The sequence below is a fragment of the Sceloporus occidentalis genome, unplaced genomic scaffold (assembly GCF_023333645.1).
Source record: "Sceloporus occidentalis isolate IW3139 unplaced genomic scaffold, rSceOcc1.0.p SCAF_1, whole genome shotgun sequence".
Classification (NCBI taxonomy): domain Eukaryota; kingdom Metazoa; phylum Chordata; class Lepidosauria; order Squamata; family Phrynosomatidae; genus Sceloporus; species Sceloporus occidentalis.
The window spans coordinates 295821504-295838473 of NW_028316981.1; the positions used below are offsets into that span (position 1 = coordinate 295821504).

The 16970-nt window shown below is 52.5% G+C and overlaps 1 protein-coding gene across 1 annotated transcript in view; it reads right to left on the reverse strand.

Moving 5' to 3' along the window:
- Positions 1-16760, reverse strand: part of LOC149324101 (WD repeat-containing protein 70-like) — a 163457-nt gene extending 146697 nt beyond the window's left edge. The window contains exons 1-3 of the mRNA XM_089496437.1: positions 16673-16760; positions 16525-16587; positions 3974-4057 (exon numbers count right to left, since the gene is read on the reverse strand). Of these exons, the coding sequence (XP_089352563.1) occupies positions 3974-4057; positions 16525-16587; positions 16673-16697 (172 nt within the window). The 5' untranslated portion in view covers positions 16698-16760. The remainder of the gene's footprint in view (positions 1-3973; positions 4058-16524; positions 16588-16672) is intronic.
- Positions 16761-16970: the final 210 nt, after the last annotated feature.

Consider the following 16970-nt stretch of genomic DNA (forward strand, 5'->3'; position numbering starts at 1 on the left):
AGTCCCATTCATTCCCTCTCAGTTCCTAAAACACAGTAAAATTGCAATATCCTCCTCTCCACATGATTTTGGGATGTTCTACTGCCTGTTTACAAAGCAAAACAAAGTAGTTTTTACACAGAATGTGTGGGTGGGTGGGTAGGTGGATATACACAAATAATTTGGCCTGCAGATCCAGATGCAGCCCACAAGAAATGTTCCCCATTCATCTCACATTAAACCTGTGATACAGAGCCTTGCTCACTTTCCTTTTATAAAAAGCAGCCATGTATGGCTCAGCCTGGTTTGGGACTGTGGCAAGGAGGCAAACTTTTTCTTCCCGCATACTATTTTCCTGTTGAATATCTCCTCTTAAAAATAATTATTTACCCATATGGATGTTGAAACTGAAGTAAAATGGAGCAGACAGTTGCAAGAAGGGATTCAAAAGTATGTCTTTTAAAATGCATGTTGAATATACAGTATTCACTGGAGTTTGGTTCCAGGCCTCCCCATGCATACCAAAATCTGTGGATGTTCAAATCCCATTAAACACAATACCATAATAAAATTAGTGTCCCTTATATAAAATAACAACATCAAAGTTTGCTTTTTGGAATTTATATTTTTTTTAGAATATTTTCAATCTATGGATGGCTGAATTCATGGATTAAAAAATCCGTAGCTATGGAGGGCCAACTGTAATGTGGCCCTGGGCCTACAGAGAAAAGTATAAAGATGGTCTCTGCTACCAGCCAGAGCAAGAGTGCAAGATGAAACGGATCTTACTTTCTTCACTGCATCCTGTAGTTGAGGGACTGAAGACTCTTTGGAGTTTTCCTTCCCATCCATATCTAAATGGAGTTCCTTCTAGTTTACAATCTGAGCTCCCAAGGTTGTAAACACCAGTATTAGCCAGTAAGCAGCTCAACATCACTATTCTCTTTAATATTCTTTTATGTTATGGAATTTCAAGAAATTTATATGAAAGATGGCTAATCTTTCTGTCTATTTATTAAAGCAAAACAAACCAGTATAGAGTAGACACTTAGAGGTGACAAAAGGACGTTCCTCATAGCACCTAGGCCCATTTTTATACAAAGTTTACTATGGCCCTTTACAGACCGCCCGAAAAGGGCGGTCTGTTGGCGCCTCCGCTTGCTCCGCGAGGGAGCCACAGCTTCCATACCGCGAAGCTCCCTCGTGGAGCAAAAAGAAGCCGCTAAAAGCGGCTTCTTTTTGCGCCGCGGAAATGACACCGCAAGGCACCAATGGCGCACTCACAGCATCATTTCTGCTGCGTGACGTGTGGACACTAGGCGTCCGCAATGCCAAAATGACAGCACCCGTGTAGAACCCGTGTAGGGTTAGGGGCATCCAGAAAGGATGCCCCTTTCTAACCCTAGTACATGCCGAGCATGTACTAGGGTACCCGTCTGTAACGGGCCATTGTCTAGGCACATAGTTTTGATTAACATTTCATACTTATGGTAACCTATCATTACATGATGATTAAGGCTTATCTCTCTTATCCTGTAATGAACACATCTTATACCAATATAAATATGTCCATTAAGCCAGCATTCTGCCAAGAAAGGAGTAATTATTTCTGTTAACCAGCACTGAAAGGTATGATGAACAGCCTAGGACACACCATAGGAAGCAGACATTAGGACAACTGTAGGAAGCAGTCCATAATACTACTCTCCTCTAACTGGACTCAGATGTTTTTTTATTACTGTCACTATGTGCTTATGTAATTGTCATCTAATAAAGATACAAGCCTTAGGCGGGATACAGACCACCCAAAAAGGGCAGTCTATCCACGCCTTGTTTTGCTGAGCGAGGGAGCCATAGTAGACAAACCGCACGGCTCCCTCGCGCAGCAAAAAGTGGGTTTTTTCTGTGGCACCACTGTGACACCGCAGTGCACCAATTGCGCACTCGCGCCATTACAATGGCGCACTCGTGCCAGGGCGTGCAGACACTAGGCGTCCATCATGTCAAAATGGTGGCACCCGTGTGTACAGGGCGCCGCCATTTTGATGCCCTCATCACATGCTAGGGATGAGGCACGTATGGGCGGTGCGCCCTCGGCCAACCCCTAGCATGTGACGAGGGCGCACTTTAGGCCCGTCTAGATCAGGCCTTAATGTACCTAAAAAGAGCATGTATTAGAAGCCACTAACTTTTGCTCTGGCTATGTGCCCTCAGGCATATTTAATCATGGAGGTGGACTGCACTTGAATGAGTTCTCACTTGTTTCAGCTTCTGTGTTTGGATGTACTAGTGCTTTCTAGTTAGCAGCCTCTAGTCACAGATAGCTGAGGCACACAGTTTCTCTAAGAAGAAATAATGCTTTTAATAAGATCACCATGCATTCTCCAGTGTGCAAACATTTCTAACTCTGATTTAACACATTTTACTTTTAACAGCAAACCTGCAGGCCTGAAACTGGCAAAATGGGTACCTTTTACACAACAATTTTGCCAAAAATTGCCACTGCTAATTGATGCTGCTGCTGCTAGGAAAATGGGAGAAAATCTTAGGACTTGACAGGAATGATTTGCTGATTGTATGGGCAGGGATGAGGACCAGAGTTGCTTCTAGCAGCTCTCATTCTGTCAGAACTTTAGCCCAACATAACTGAGATATCTTTATTATTATTTTATTTATTTACATTATTTATACCCCGCCCTTCATCCCTAAAGGCTCTCAGAAGTGTAGTGGTTTGTGTGTTGGACGATGACTCTGGAGACCAGGGTTTGAATCCCAGTTCAGCCATATAAACTTACTGGGTTACTGTGGGCAAGTCCCACACTCCCAGCCTCAGGTGATGGCAATGGCAAACCCTGTCTGAAGGCACTTGCCAAGAAAACCCCATGACAGCTTCACCTTGGGGCTACCCTAAGTTAGAAACTACTTCAAAGTAGGTTCACCTTAGATAAGTTGGAAACTCCTTGCAGGCATACAACAACAACAACAATCACTCAGTGCTTTCGCTAGAAGAAGAAAAGGATCCCATTGTCCACATGCAAAGAGCTAACTATCTTTCAAGCAGTATATGTCAGAAACAATTGCTTATCTAACTTAGGGCTTATCCCCAAAGAGCAGGATCTGTTGAACCCATTGAGACATACTTTAAACACATCTTATGTAGGAACTTTCTGCCTCTGGGTGACTTTTTAGATTATCATAGGCCCGTTACAGACGGGCTCTTCCGGAGCCCCCGTCACATGCTGGGGTTGGCCGAGGACCTAGCGTCCACACCGGCCTCACCCCTAGCACGTGACGAGGGTGTAAAGATGGTGGCGCCCTATACACACGGGTGCCGCCATCTTTACGTGCTGGATGCATAGCATCCGCACATCGCACACCAGATGTGACGCCGCGAGTGCGCGAGTAGCGCCTCATCCGGGGCTTTCGGCGCTTCTTCTTTGCTGCGTCCGGGAACCGTGCAGTTTGGATGCTGCGGTTCCCGGACGCAGCAACCAGCAGCGGCGCAAGACTGCCCCTTCTGGGCGGTCTGTAACTCGCCATAGGCATCTAAGAAAAACCTCTCACCACAATATTGTTTTCCTTTGCATTTGGCCTTGAAATGTCAAATGCAAAATGAAGGTTTTATTTTACATTATTTATTTACATTTATTTTCAAGAAAAGCTTCTGTTAGCTGCTCTGAACCCAATTGTTGTATGGGAGTAACCAAAATAAATAAATATATAGAAAAATAAAGTGTGCATTGACCCTTTTATTACATCATTGCCTTATTTTTCTCAATGGAATGAGGGAAAGGGAAGGTTAGCAGGTAAAAATACAGTGCGCCCACGTTATACGTGGGTGCGCTATACATGGCTTTGAGCATATGTGCAAAGTCCCATTCACTAGAATGGGGCTTGCGCATGTGCAGTATTTGGCTTACGCGGGGGGGGGGATGTAAATTGAGGACATAAATAAAATTAAATCAGAGCATTCATATGAAATAGCATCTCTCACCCAGAATCTTCCTACTTCTTTCCACAGCCGTTCTTCGAGTTTGTTCAAACATTGCATTGAAGTCAAAAGTTCGAGCTTTCTTTCCTGGGTGATGAGGAGAAAAGACATGAGTAACTCAGGAGGTCAGGAAATCCTTAGCAACTTACTAAAATACTGATGAGGGTACGAAAATAAGAAAAATGACTGATATCTTACAATTATAATTAAATGTGCGGAATAAATGTTTTTTACATTTCAAAGCTCTATACCTACTCAGATATAAGACCTACTCTGTTCAGTGGGATTTCAATGATCAAAGGAAAATTTAAACCCAGCCTCAGTTCTGTTTCTCATCATAGTATCCTAATAGTATCCTATTATAGAAACCATGCCCTATGAGGAAAAACTCAGGGAGCTGGGGATGTTTAGCCTGGAGAAAAGAAGATTAAAAGGTGATATGATAGCCTTGTTTAAATATTTGAAGGGATGCCATATTGAGGAGGGAGCAAGCTTGTTTTCTGCTGCTCCAGAGAACAGGACCTGGAACAATGGATGCAAGCCCCAGGAAAAGAGATTCCACCTCAGCATTAGGAGGACTTCCTGACAGTAAGGGCTGTTCGATGGTGGAACAAACTCCCTCGGAGTGTAGTGGAGTCTCCTTCTTTGGAGGTCTTTAAGCAGAGGCTGGATAGCCATCTGTCGGGGATGCTCTGATTGAGAGTTCCTGCATGGCAGAATGGGGTTGGACTGGATGGCCCTTGTGGTCTCTTCCAACTCTAGGATTCTATGATTCTAAGCCTTCCCCAATGGCTCCCTGTGGGCACTCATTCTCCTATGCTTCTCTATGGGGCAAGTGTTCCCCAATGGCTCCCTGTGGGCAAACATTCTCCTATGCTTCTCTATGGGGCAAGTGTTCTCCAATGGCTCCCTGTGGGCACGCATTCTCCTATGCTTCTCTATGGGGCAAGTGTTCCCCAATGGCTCCCTGTGGGCAAACATTCTCCTATGCTTCTCTGTGGGGCAAGTGTTCCCCAAAGGCTCCCTGCGGGCAAACATTCTCCTATGCTTCTCTGTGGGGCAAGTGTTCCCCAATGGCTCCCTGCGGGCAAACATTCTCCTATGCTTCTCTATGGGGCAAGTGTTCCCCAATGGCTCGCTGCGGGCAAACATTCTCCTATGCTTCTCTATGGGGGAAGTGTTCCCCAATGGCTCCCAGTGGGCAAACATTCTCCTACGCTTCTCTGTGGGACAAGTGTTCCCCAATAGCTCCGTGCGAGCAAACATTCTCCTATGCTTCTCTGTGGGGCAAGTGTTCCCCAATGGCTCCCTGTGGGCAAACATTCTCCTATGCTTCTCTGTGGGGCAAGTGTTCCCCAATGGCTCCCTGTGGGCATACATTCTCCTATGCTTCTCTGTGGGGCAAGTGTTCCCCAATGGCTCCCTGTGGGCATGCATTCTCCTATGCTTCTCTGTGGGGCAAGTGTTCCCCAATGGCTCCCTGCGGGCAAACATTCTCCTATGCTTCTCTATGGGGCAAGTGTTCCCCAATGGCTCCCTGCGGGCATACATTCTCCTATGCTTCTCTATGGGGCAAGTGTTCCCCAATGGCTCCCTGTGGGCAAACATTCTCCTATGCTTCTCTGTGGGGCAAGTGTTCCCCAATGGCTCCCTGTGGGCATACATTCTCCTATGCTTCTCTGTGGGGCAAGTGTTCCCCAATGGCTCCCTGGGGGCATACATTCTCCTATGCTTCTCTGTGGGGCAAGTGTTCCCCAATGGCTCCCTGTGGGCAAACATTCTCCTATGCTTCTCTGTGGGGCAAGTGTTCCCCAAAGGCTCCCTGCGGGCATACATTCTCCTATGCTTCTCTATGGGGCAAGTGTTCCCCAATGGCTCCCTGCGGGCAAACATTCTCCTATGCTTCTCTGTGGGGCAAGTGTTCCCCAATGGCTCCCTGTGGGCATACATTCTCCTACGCTTCTCTGTGGGGCAAGTGTTCCCCAATGGCTCCCTGCGGGCAAACATTCTCCTATGCTTCTCTGTGGGGCAAGTGTTCCCCAATGGCTCCCTGCGGGCAAACATTCTCCTATGCTTCTCTGTGGGGCAAGTGTTCCCCAATGGCTCCCTGCGGGCAAACATTCTCCTACGCTTCTCTGTGGGGCAAGTGTTCCCCAATGGCTCCCTGCGGGCAAACATTCTCCTACGCTTCTCTGTGGGGCAAGTGTTCCCCAATGGCTCCCTGCGGGCAAACATTCTCCTATGCTTCTCTGTGGGGCAAGTGTTCCCCAAAGGCTCCCTGCGGGCATACATTCTCCTATGCTTCTCTATGGGGCAAGTGTTCCCCAATGGCTCCCTGCGGGCAAACATTCTCCTACGCTTCTCTGTGGGGCAAGTGTTCCCCAATGGCTCCCTGCGGGCAAACATTCTCCTACGCTTCTCTGTGGGGCAAGTGTTCCCCAATGGCTCCCTGCGGGCAAACATTCTCCTACGCTTCTCTGTGGGGCAAGTGTTCCCCAATGGCTCCCTGCGGGCAAACATTCTCCTACGCTTCTCTGTGGGGCAAGTGTTCCCCAATGGCTCCCTGCGGGCAAACATTCTCCTACGCTTCTCTGTGGGGCAAGTGTTCCCCAAAGGCTCCCTGCGGGCATACATTCTCCTACGCTTCTCTATGGGGCAAGTGTTCCCCAATGGCTCCCTGCGGGCAAACATTCTCCTATGCTTCTCTGTGGGGCAAGTGTTTCCCCAATGGCTCCCTGTGGGCATACATTCTCCTACGCGTCTCTGTGGGGCAAGTGTTCCCCAATGGCTCCCTGTGGGCATGCATTCTCCTATGCTTCTCTGTGGGGCAAGTGTTCCCCAATGGCTCCCTGCGGGCAAACATTCTCCTATGCTTCTCTATGGGGCAAGTGTTCCCCAATGGCTCCCTGCGGGCATACATTCTCCTATGCTTCTCTGTGGGGCAAGTGTTCCCCAATGGCTCCCTGCGGCCAAGCATTCTCCTATGCTTCTCTGTGGGGCAAGTGTTCCCCAATGGCTCCCTGCGGGCAAACATTCTCCTATGCTTCTCTGTGGGGCAAGTGTTCCCCAATGGCTCCCTGTGGGCATACATTCTCCTATGCTTCTCTATGGGGCAAGTGTTCCCCAATGGCTCCCTGTGGGCATACATTCTCCTATGCTTCTCTGTGGGGCAAGTGTTCCCCAATGGCTCCCTGCGGGCAAGCATTCTCCTATGCTTCTCTGTGGGGCAAGTGTTCCCCAATGGCTCCCTGCGAGCAAACATTCTCCTATGCTTCTCTATGGGGCAAGTGTTCCCCAATGGCTCCCTGTGGGCAAACATTCTCCTATGCTTCTCTGTGGGGCAAGTGTTCCCCAATGGCTCCCTGCGGGCAAACATTCTCCTACGCTTCTCTGTGGGGCAAGTGTTCCCCAATGGCTCCCTGCGGGCAAACATTCTCCTACGCTTCTCTGTGGGGCAAGTGTTCCCCAATGGCTCCCTGCGGGCAAACATTCTCCTATGCTTCTCTGTGGGGCAAGTGTTCCCCAAAGGCTCCCTGCGGGCATACATTCTCCTATGCTTCTCTATGGGGCAAGTGTTCCCCAATGGCTCCCTGCGGGCAAACATTCTCCTACGCTTCTCTGTGGGGCAAGTGTTCCCCAATGGCTCCCTGCGGGCAAACATTCTCCTACGCTTCTCTGTGGGGCAAGTGTTCCCCAATGGCTCCCTGCGGGCAAACATTCTCCTACGCTTCTCTGTGGGGCAAGTGTTCCCCAATGGCTCCCTGCGGGCAAACATTCTCCTACGCTTCTCTGTGGGGCAAGTGTTCCCCAATGGCTCCCTGCGGGCAAACATTCTCCTACGCTTCTCTGTGGGGCAAGTGTTCCCCAAAGGCTCCCTGCGGGCAAACATTCTCCTATGCTTCTCTGTGGGGCAAGTGTTTCCCCAATGGCTCCCTGTGGGCATACATTCTCCTACGCTTCTCTGTGGGGCAAGTGTTCCCCAATGGCTCCCTGTGGGCATGCATTCTCCTATGCTTCTCTGTGGGGCAAGTGTTCCCCAATGGCTCCCTGCGGGCAAACATTCTCCTATGCTTCTCTATGGGGCAAGTGTTCCCCAATGGCTCCCTGCGGGCATACATTCTCCTATGCTTCTCTGTGGGGCAAGTGTTCCCCAATGGCTCCCTGCGGCCAAGCATTCTCCTATGCTTCTCTGTGGGGCAAGTGTTCCCCAATGGCTCCCTGCGGGCAAACATTCTCCTATGCTTCTCTGTGGGGCAAGTGTTCCCCAATGGCTCCCTGTGGGCATACATTCTCCTATGCTTCTCTATGGGGCAAGTGTTCCCCAATGGCTCCCTGTGGGCATACATTCTCCTATGCTTCTCTGTGGGGCAAGTGTTCCCCAATGGCTCCCTGCGGGCAAGCATTCTCCTATGCTTCTCTGTGGGGCAAGTGTTCCCCAATGGCTCCCTGCGGGCAAACATTCTCCTATGCTTCTCTGTGGGGCAAGTGTTCCCCAATGGCTCCCTGCGGGCATACATTCTCCTATGCTTCTCTATGGGGCAAGTGTTCCCCAATGGCTCCCTGGGGGCATACATTCTCCTATGCTTCTCTATGGGGCAAGTGTTCCCCAATGGCTCCCTGCGGGCATACATTCTCCTATGCTTCTCTGTGGGGCAAGTGTTCCCCAATGGCTCCCTGCGGGCATACATTCTCCTATGCTTCTCTATGGGGCAAGTGTTCCCCAATGGCTCCCTGCGGGCATACATTCTCCTATGCTTCTCTATGGGGCAAGTGTTCCCCAATGGCTCCCTGCGGGCAAACATTCTCCTATGCTTCTCTGTGGGGCAAGTGTTCCCCAATGGCTCCCTGTGGGCATACATTCTCCTATGCTTCTCTGTGGGGCAAGTGTTCCCCAATGGCTCCCTGTGGGCATACATTCTCCTATGCTTCTCTGTGGGGCAAGTGTTCCCCAATGGCTCCCTGTGGGCATGCATTCTCCTATGCTTCTCTGTGGGGCAAGTGTTCCCCAATGGCTCCCTGTGGGCAAACATTCTCCTATGCTTCTCTATGGGGGAAGTGTTCCCCAATGGCTCCCAGTGGGCAAACATTCTCCTACGCTTCTCTGTGGGGCAAGTGTTCCCCAATGGCTCCCTGCGGGCATACATTCTCCTACGCTTCTCTGTGGGGCAAGTGTTCCCCAATGGCTCCCTGCGGGCATACATTCTCCTATGCTTCTCTGTGGGGCAAGTGTTCCCCAATGGCTCCCTGCGGGCAAACATTCTCCTATGCTTCTCTGTGGGGTAAGTGTTCCCCAATGGCTCCCTGTGGGCATACATTCTCCTATGCTTCTCTGTGGGCAAGTGTTCCCCAATGGCTCCCTGTGGGCATACATTCTCCTATGCTTCTCTATGGGGCAAGTGTTCCCCAATGGCTCCCTGTGGGCATACATTCTCCTATGCTTCTCTGTGGGGCAAGTGTTCCCCAATGGCTCCCTGTGGGCATACATTCTCCTATGCTTCTCTGTGGGGCAAGTGTTCCCCAATGGCTCCCTGTGGGCATACATTCTCCTATGCTTCTCTGTGGGGCAAGTGTTTCCCAATGGCTCCCTGTGGGCAAACATTCTCCTATGCTTCTCTGTGGGGCAAGTGTTCCCCAATGGCTCCCTGCGGGCATACATTCTCCTATGCTTCTCTGTGGGGCAAGTGTTCCCTAATGGCTCCCTGTGGGCATGCATTCTCCTATGCTTCTCTGTGGGGCAAGTGTTCCCCAATGGCTCCCTGCGGGCAAACATTCTCCTATGCTTCTCTGTGGGGCAAGTGTTCCCCAATGGCTCCCTGCGGGCAAACATTCTCCTTTGCTTCTCTGTGGGGCAAGTGTTCCCCAATGGCTCCCTGCGGGCAAACATTCTCCTATGCTTCTCTGTGGGGCAAGTGTTCCCCAATGGCTCCCTGCGGGCATACATTCTCCTATGCTTCTCTATGGGGCAAGTGTTCCCCAATGGCTCCCTGCGGGCAAACATTCTCCTATGCTTCTCTGTGGGGCAAGTGTTCCCCAATGGCTCCCTGCGGGCATACATTCTCCTATGCTTCTCTATGGGGCAAGTGTTCCCCAATGGCTCCCTGTGGGCATACATTCTCCTATGCTTCTCTGTGGGGCAAGTGTTCCCCAATGGCTCCCTGTGGGCATACATTCTCCTATGCTTCTCTGTGGGGCAAGTGTTCCCCAATGGCTCCCTGCGGGCAAACATTCTCCTATGCTTCTCTGTGGGGTAAGTGTTCCCCAATGGCTCCCTGTGGGCATACATTCTCCTATGCTTCTCTGTGGGGCAAGTGTTCCCCAATGGCTCCCTGCGGGCATACATTCTCCTACGCTTCTCTGTGGGGCAAGTGTTCCCCAATGGCTCCCTGCGGGCATACATTCTCCTATGCTTCTCTGTGGGGCAAGTGTTCCCCAATGGCTCCCTGTGGGCATACATTCTCCTACGCTTCTCTGTGGGGCAAGTGTTCCCCAATGGCTCCCTGCGGGCAAACATTCTCCTATGCTTCTCTGTGGGGCAAGTGTTCCCCAATGGCTCCCTGTGGGCATACATTCTCCTATGCTTCTCTGTGGGGCAAGTGTTCCCCAATGGCTCCCTGCGGGCAAACATTCTCCTATGCTTCTCTGTGGGGCAAGTGTTCCCCAATGGCTCCCTGTGGGCATACATTCTCCTATGCTTCTCTGTGGGGCAAGTGTTCCCCAATGGCTCCCTGCGGCCAAGCATTCTCCTATGCTTCTCTGTGGGGCAAGTGTTCCCCAATGGCTCCCTGCGGGCAAACATTCTCCTACGCTTCTCTGTGGGGCAAGTGTTCCCCAATGGCTCCCTGCGGGCAAACATTCTCCTACGCTTCTCTGTGGGGCAAGTGTTCCCCAATGGCTCCCTGCGGGCAAACATTCTCCTACGCTTCTCTATGGGGCAAGTGTTCAAAATGGCTCCCTGCGGGCATACATTCTCCTATGCTTCTCTGTGGGGCAAGTGTTCCCCAATGGCTCCCTGCGGGCAAACATTCTCCTATGCTTCTCTGTGGGGCAAGTGTTCCCCAATGGCTCCCTGCGGGCATACATTCTCCTATGCTTCTCTGTGGGGCAAGTGTTCCCCAATGGCTCCCTGCGGGCAAACATTCTCCTATGCTTCTCTGTGGGGCAAGTGTTCCCCAATGGCTCCCTGCGGGCAAACATTCTCCTATGCTTCTCTGTGGGGCAAGTGTTCCCCAATGGCTCCCTGCGGGCAAACATTCTCCTACGCTTCTCTGTGGGGCAAGTGTTCCCCAATGGCTCCCTGCGGGCAAACATTCTCCTACGCTTCTCTGTGGGGCAAGTGTTCCCCAATGGCTCCCTGCGGGCAAACATTCTCCTATGCTTCTCTGTGGGGCAAGTGTTCCCCAAAGGCTCCCTGCGGGCATACATTCTCCTATGCTTCTCTGTGGGGCAAATGTTCCCCAATGGCTCCCTGCGGGCAAACATTCTCCTATGCTTCTCTGTGGGGCAAGTGTTCCCCAATGGCTCCCTGCGGGCATACATTCTCCTATGCTTCTCTGTGGGGCAAGTGTTCCCCAATGGCTCCCTGCGGGCAAACATTCTCCTACGCTTCTCTGTGGGGCAAGTGTTCCCCAATGGCTCCCTGCGGGCAAACATTCTCCTATGCTTCTCTGTGGGGCAAGTGTTCCCCAATAGCTCCGTGCGAGCAAACATTCTCCTATGCTTCTCTGTGGGGCAAGTGTTCCCCAATGGCCCCCTGTGGGCAAACATTCTCCTATGCTTCTCTGTGGGGCAAGTGTTCCCCAATGGCTCCCTGTGGGCATACATTCTCCTATGCTTCTCTGTGGGGCAAGTGTTCCCCAATGGCTCCCTGCGGGCAAACATTCTCCTATGCTTCTCTGTGGGGCAAGTGTTCCCCAATGGCTCCCTGCGGGCAAACATTCTCCTACGCTTCTCTGTGGGGCAAGTGTTCCCCAATGGCTCCCTGCGGGCATACATTCTCCTACGCTTCTCTGTGGGGCAAGTGTTCCCCAATGGCTCCCTGCGGGCAAACATTCTCCTATGCTTCTCTATGGGGCAAGTGTTCCCCAATGGCTCCCTGCGGGCAAACATTCTCCTATGCTTCTCTGTGGGGCAAGTGTTCCCCAATGGCTCCCTGCGGGCAAACATTCTCCTATGCTTCTCTGTGGGGCAAGTGTTCCCCAATGGCTCCCTGCGGGCATACATTCTCCTATGCTTCTCTGTGGGGCAAGTGTTCCCCAATGGCTCCCTGCGGGCAAACATTCTCCTACGCTTCTCTGTGGGGCAAGTGTTCCCCAATGGCTCCCTGCGGGCAAACATTCTCCTACGCTTCTCTGTGGGGCAAGTGTTCCCCAATGGCTCCCTGCGGGCAAACATTCTCCTATGCTTCTCTATGGGGCAAGTGTTCCCCAATGGCTCCCTGCGGGCATACATTCTCCTATGCTTCTCTATGGGGCAAGTGTTCCCCAATGGCTCCCTGTGGGCATACATTCTCCTATGCTTCTCTGTGGGGTAAGTGTTCCCCAATGGCTCCCTGCGGGCATACATTCTCCTACGCTTCTCTGTGGGGCAAGTGTTCCCCAATGGCTCCCTGCGGGCAAACATTCTCCTATGCTTCTCTGTGGGGCAAGTGTTCCCCAATGGCTCCCTGCGGGCAAACATTCTCCTATGCTTCTCTGTGGGGCAAGTGTTCCCCAATGGCTCCCTGCGGGCAAACATTCTCCTACGCTTCTCTGTGGGGTAAGTGTTCCCCAATGGCTCCCTGCGGGCAAACATTCTCCTATGCTTCTCTGTGGGGTAAGTGTTCCCCAATGGCTCCCTGCGGGCAAACATTCTCCTACGCTTCTCTGTGGGGCAAGTGTTCCCCAATGGCTCCCTGCGGGCAAACATTCTCCTATGCTTCTCTGTGGGGTAAGTGTTCCCCAATGGCTCCCTGCGGGCAAACATTCTCCTATGCTTCTCTGTGGGGCAAGTGTTCCCCAATGGCTCCCTGCGGGCAAACATTCTCCTACGCTTCTCTGTGGGGCAAGTGTTCCCCAATGGCTCCCTGCGGGCAAACATTCTCCTACGCTTCTCTGTGGGGCAAGTGTTCCCCAATGGCTCCCTGCGGGCAAACATTCTCCTACGCTTCTCTGTGGGGCAAGTGTTCCCCAATGGCTCCCTGCGGGCAAACATTCTCCTACGCTTCTCTGTGGGGTAAGTGTTCCCCAATGGCTCCCTGTGGGCAAACATTCTCCTATGCTTCTCTGTGGGGCAAGTGTTCCCCAATGGCTCCCTGCGGGCATACATTCTCCTACGCTTCTCTGTGGGGCAAGTGTTCCCCAATGGCTCCCTGCGGGCATACATTCTCCTATGCTTCTCTGTGGGGCAAGTGTTCCCCAATGGCTCCCTGCGGGCATACATTCTCCTACGCTTCTCTGTGGGGCAAGTGTTCCCCAATGGCTCCCTGCGGGCAAACATTCTCCTATGCTTCTCTGTGGGGCAAGTGTTCCCCAATGGCTCCCTGCGGGCAAACATTCTCCTACGCTTCTCTGTGGGGCAAGTGTTCCCCAATGGCTCCCTGCGGGCATACATTCTCCTATGCTTCTCTGTGGGGCAAGTGTTCCCCAATGGCTCCCTGCGGGCATACATTCTCCTATGCTTCTCTGTGGGGTAAGTGTTACCCAATGGCTCCCTGCGGGCATACATTCTCCTATGCTTCTCTGTGGGGCAAGTGTTCCCCAATGGCTCCCTGCGGGCATACATTCTCCTACGCTTCTCTGTGGGGCAAGTGTTCCCCAATGGCTCCCTGCGGGCAAACATTCTCCTACGCTTCTCTGTGGGGCAAGTGTTCCCCAATGGCTCCCTGTGGGCATACATTCTCCTATGCTTCTCTGTGGGGCAAGTGTTCCCCAATGGCTCCCTGCGGGCAAACATTCTCCTACGCTTCTCTGTGGGGCAAGTGTTCCCCAATGGCTCCCTGCGGGCAAACATTCTCCTATGCTTCTCTATGGGGCAAGTGTTCCCCAATGGCTCCCTGCGGGCATACATTCTCCTATGCTTCTCTATGGGGCAAGTGTTCCCCAATGGCTCCCTGTGGGCATACATTCTCCTATGCTTCTCTATGGGGTAAGTGTTCCCCAATGGCTCCCTGCGGGCATACATTCTCCTACGCTTCTCTGTGGGGCAAGTGTTCCCCAATGGCTCCCTGCGGGCAAACATTCTCCTACGCTTCTCTGTGGGGCAAGTGTTCCCCAATGGCTCCCTGCGGGCAAACATTCTCCTATGCTTCTCTGTGGGGCAAGTGTTCCCCAATGGCTCCCTGCGGGCAAACATTCTCCTACGCTTCTCTGTGGGGTAAGTGTTTCCCCAATGGCTCCCTGCGGGCAAACATTCTCCTATGCTTCTCTGTGGGGCAAGTGTTCCCCAATGGCTCCCTGCGGGCAAACATTCTCCTACGCTTCTCTGTGGGGCAAGTGTTCCCCAATGGCTCCCTGCGGGCAAACATTCTCCTACGCTTCTCTGTGGGGCAAGTGTTCCCCAATGGCTCCCTGCGGGCAAACATTCTCCTACGCTTCTCTGTGGGGCAAGTGTTCCCCAATGGCTCCCTGCGGGCAAACATTCTCCTACGCTTCTCTGTGGGGTAAGTGTTCCCCAATGGCTCCCTGTGGGCAAACATTCTCCTATGCTTCTCTGTGGGGCAAGTGTTCCCCAATGGCTCCCTGCGGGCATACATTCTCCTACGCTTCTCTGTGGGGCAAGTGTTCCCCAATGGCTCCCTGCGGGCATACATTCTCCTATGATTCTCTGTGGGGCAAGTGTTCCCCAATGGCTCCCTGCGGGCATACATTCTCCTACGCTTCTCTGTGGGGCAAGTGTTCCCCAATGGCTCCCTGCGGGCAAACATTCTCCTATGCTTCTCTGTGGGGCAAGTGTTCCCCAATGGCTCCCTGCGGGCAAACATTCTCCTACGCTTCTCTGTGGGGCAAGTGTTCCCCAATGGCTCCCTGCGGGCATACATTCTCCTATGCTTCTCTGTGGGGCAAGTGTTCCCCAATGGCTCCCTGCGGGCATACATTCTCCTATGCTTCTCTGTGGGGTAAGTGTTACCCAATGGCTCCCTGCGGGCATACATTCTCCTATGCTTCTCTGTGGGGCAAGTGTTCCCCAATGGCTCCCTGCGGGCATACATTCTCCTATGCTTCTCTATGGGGCAAGTGTTCCCCAATGGCTCCCTGTGGGCATACATTCTCCTATGCTTCTCTATGGGGTAAGTGTTCCCCAATGGCTCCCTGCGGGCATACATTCTCCTACGCTTCTCTGTGGGGCAAGTGTTCCCCAATGGCTCCCTGCGGGCAAACATTCTCCTACGCTTCTCTGTGGGGCAAGTGTTCCCCAATGGCTCCCTGCGGGCAAACATTCTCCTATGCTTCTCTGTGGGGCAAGTGTTCCCCAATGGCTCCCTGCGGGCAAACATTCTCCTACGCTTCTCTGTGGGGTAAGTGTTTCCCCAATGGCTCCCTGCGGGCAAACATTCTCCTATGCTTCTCTGTGGGGCAAGTGTTCCCCAATGGCTCCCTGCGGGCAAACATTCTCCTATGCTTCTCTGTGGGGCAAGTGTTCCCCAATGGCTCCCTGCGGGCAAACATTCTCCTATGCTTCTCTGTGGGGCAAGTGTTTCCCCAATGGCTCCCTGCGGGCAAACATTCTCCTATGCTTCTCTGTGGGGCAAGTGTTCCCCAATGGCTCCCTGCGGGCAAACATTCTCCTATGCTTCTCTGTGGGGCAAGTGTTCCCCAATGGCTCCCTGCGGGCAAACATTCTCCTATGCTTCTCTGTGGGGTAAGTGTTTCCCCAATGGCTCCCTGCGGGCAAACATTCTCCTATGCTTCTCTGTGGGGTAAGTGTTCCCCAATGGCTCCCTGCGGGCAAACATTCTCCTATGCTTCTCTGTGGGGCAAGTGTTTCCCCAATGGCTCCCTGCGGGCAAACATTCTCCTATGCTTCTCTGTGGGGCAAGTGTTCCCCAATGGCTCCCTGTGGGCAAACATTCTCCTATGCTTCTCTGTGGGGTAAGTGTTTCCCCAATGGCTCCCTGCGGGCAAACATTCTCCTACGCTTCTCTGTGGGGTAAGTGTTCCCCAATGGCTCCCTGCGGGCAAACATTCTCCTATGCTTCTCTGTGGGGTAAGTGTTCCCCAATGGCTCCCTGTGGGCATACATTCTCCTATGCTTCTCTATGGGGCAAGTGTTCCCCAATGGCTCCCTGCGGGCAAACATTCTCCTATGCTTCTCTGTGGGGTAAGTGTTCCCCAATGGCTCCCTGCGGGCAAACATTCTCCTATGCTTCTCTGTGGGGTAAGTGTTCCCCAATGGCTCCCTGCGGGCAAACATTCTCCTACGCTTCTCTGTGGGGCAAGTGTTCCCCAATGGCTCCCTGCGGGCATACATTCTCCTACGCTTCTCTGTGGGGCAAGTGTTCCCCAATGGCTCCCTGCGGGCATACATTCCTCCCTGTATCTCTATGGGAAAGCCTTCTCCAGTGCCTCTTCTCCACTCACCGAATCCAGAGAAGCCCATCGTGGCTGCCAGCTCAGGGTCAGGTCCCTCCGCCTGGTCGGCATCTGATAAAGAAAGGCAGAGAGTTTAAAGCCGCGTTGGTTCCGAGACGAGGCCGCCTTAAGGGCTTCCCTCCGCTCAGAGACTCACCGCTCTCCGGCCCTGGCTGCTCCATCGCTCCGGTCTAGGAAAGCCAAGAGAAGCACCGGCGAGGGGCAGGAAGCAGGAGACTCGCTGGCGGAACTGGACGCCGAGCAACAGGGACCCACTTCCGGTCCTTGTTCTCTGCAGAAGCGCCCCTAGTGGCCAGGAGGAGCCCAGAACACACACTCAAGCTTCCCCAAACTGTGCTCTTGAAGGGATTTTTGGACTTCAGCTCCCAGAAGTCTCATCCATGTTGGCCAATAGTCTGGGATTCTGGGAACTGAAGTCCAAACCCGGAAAGACC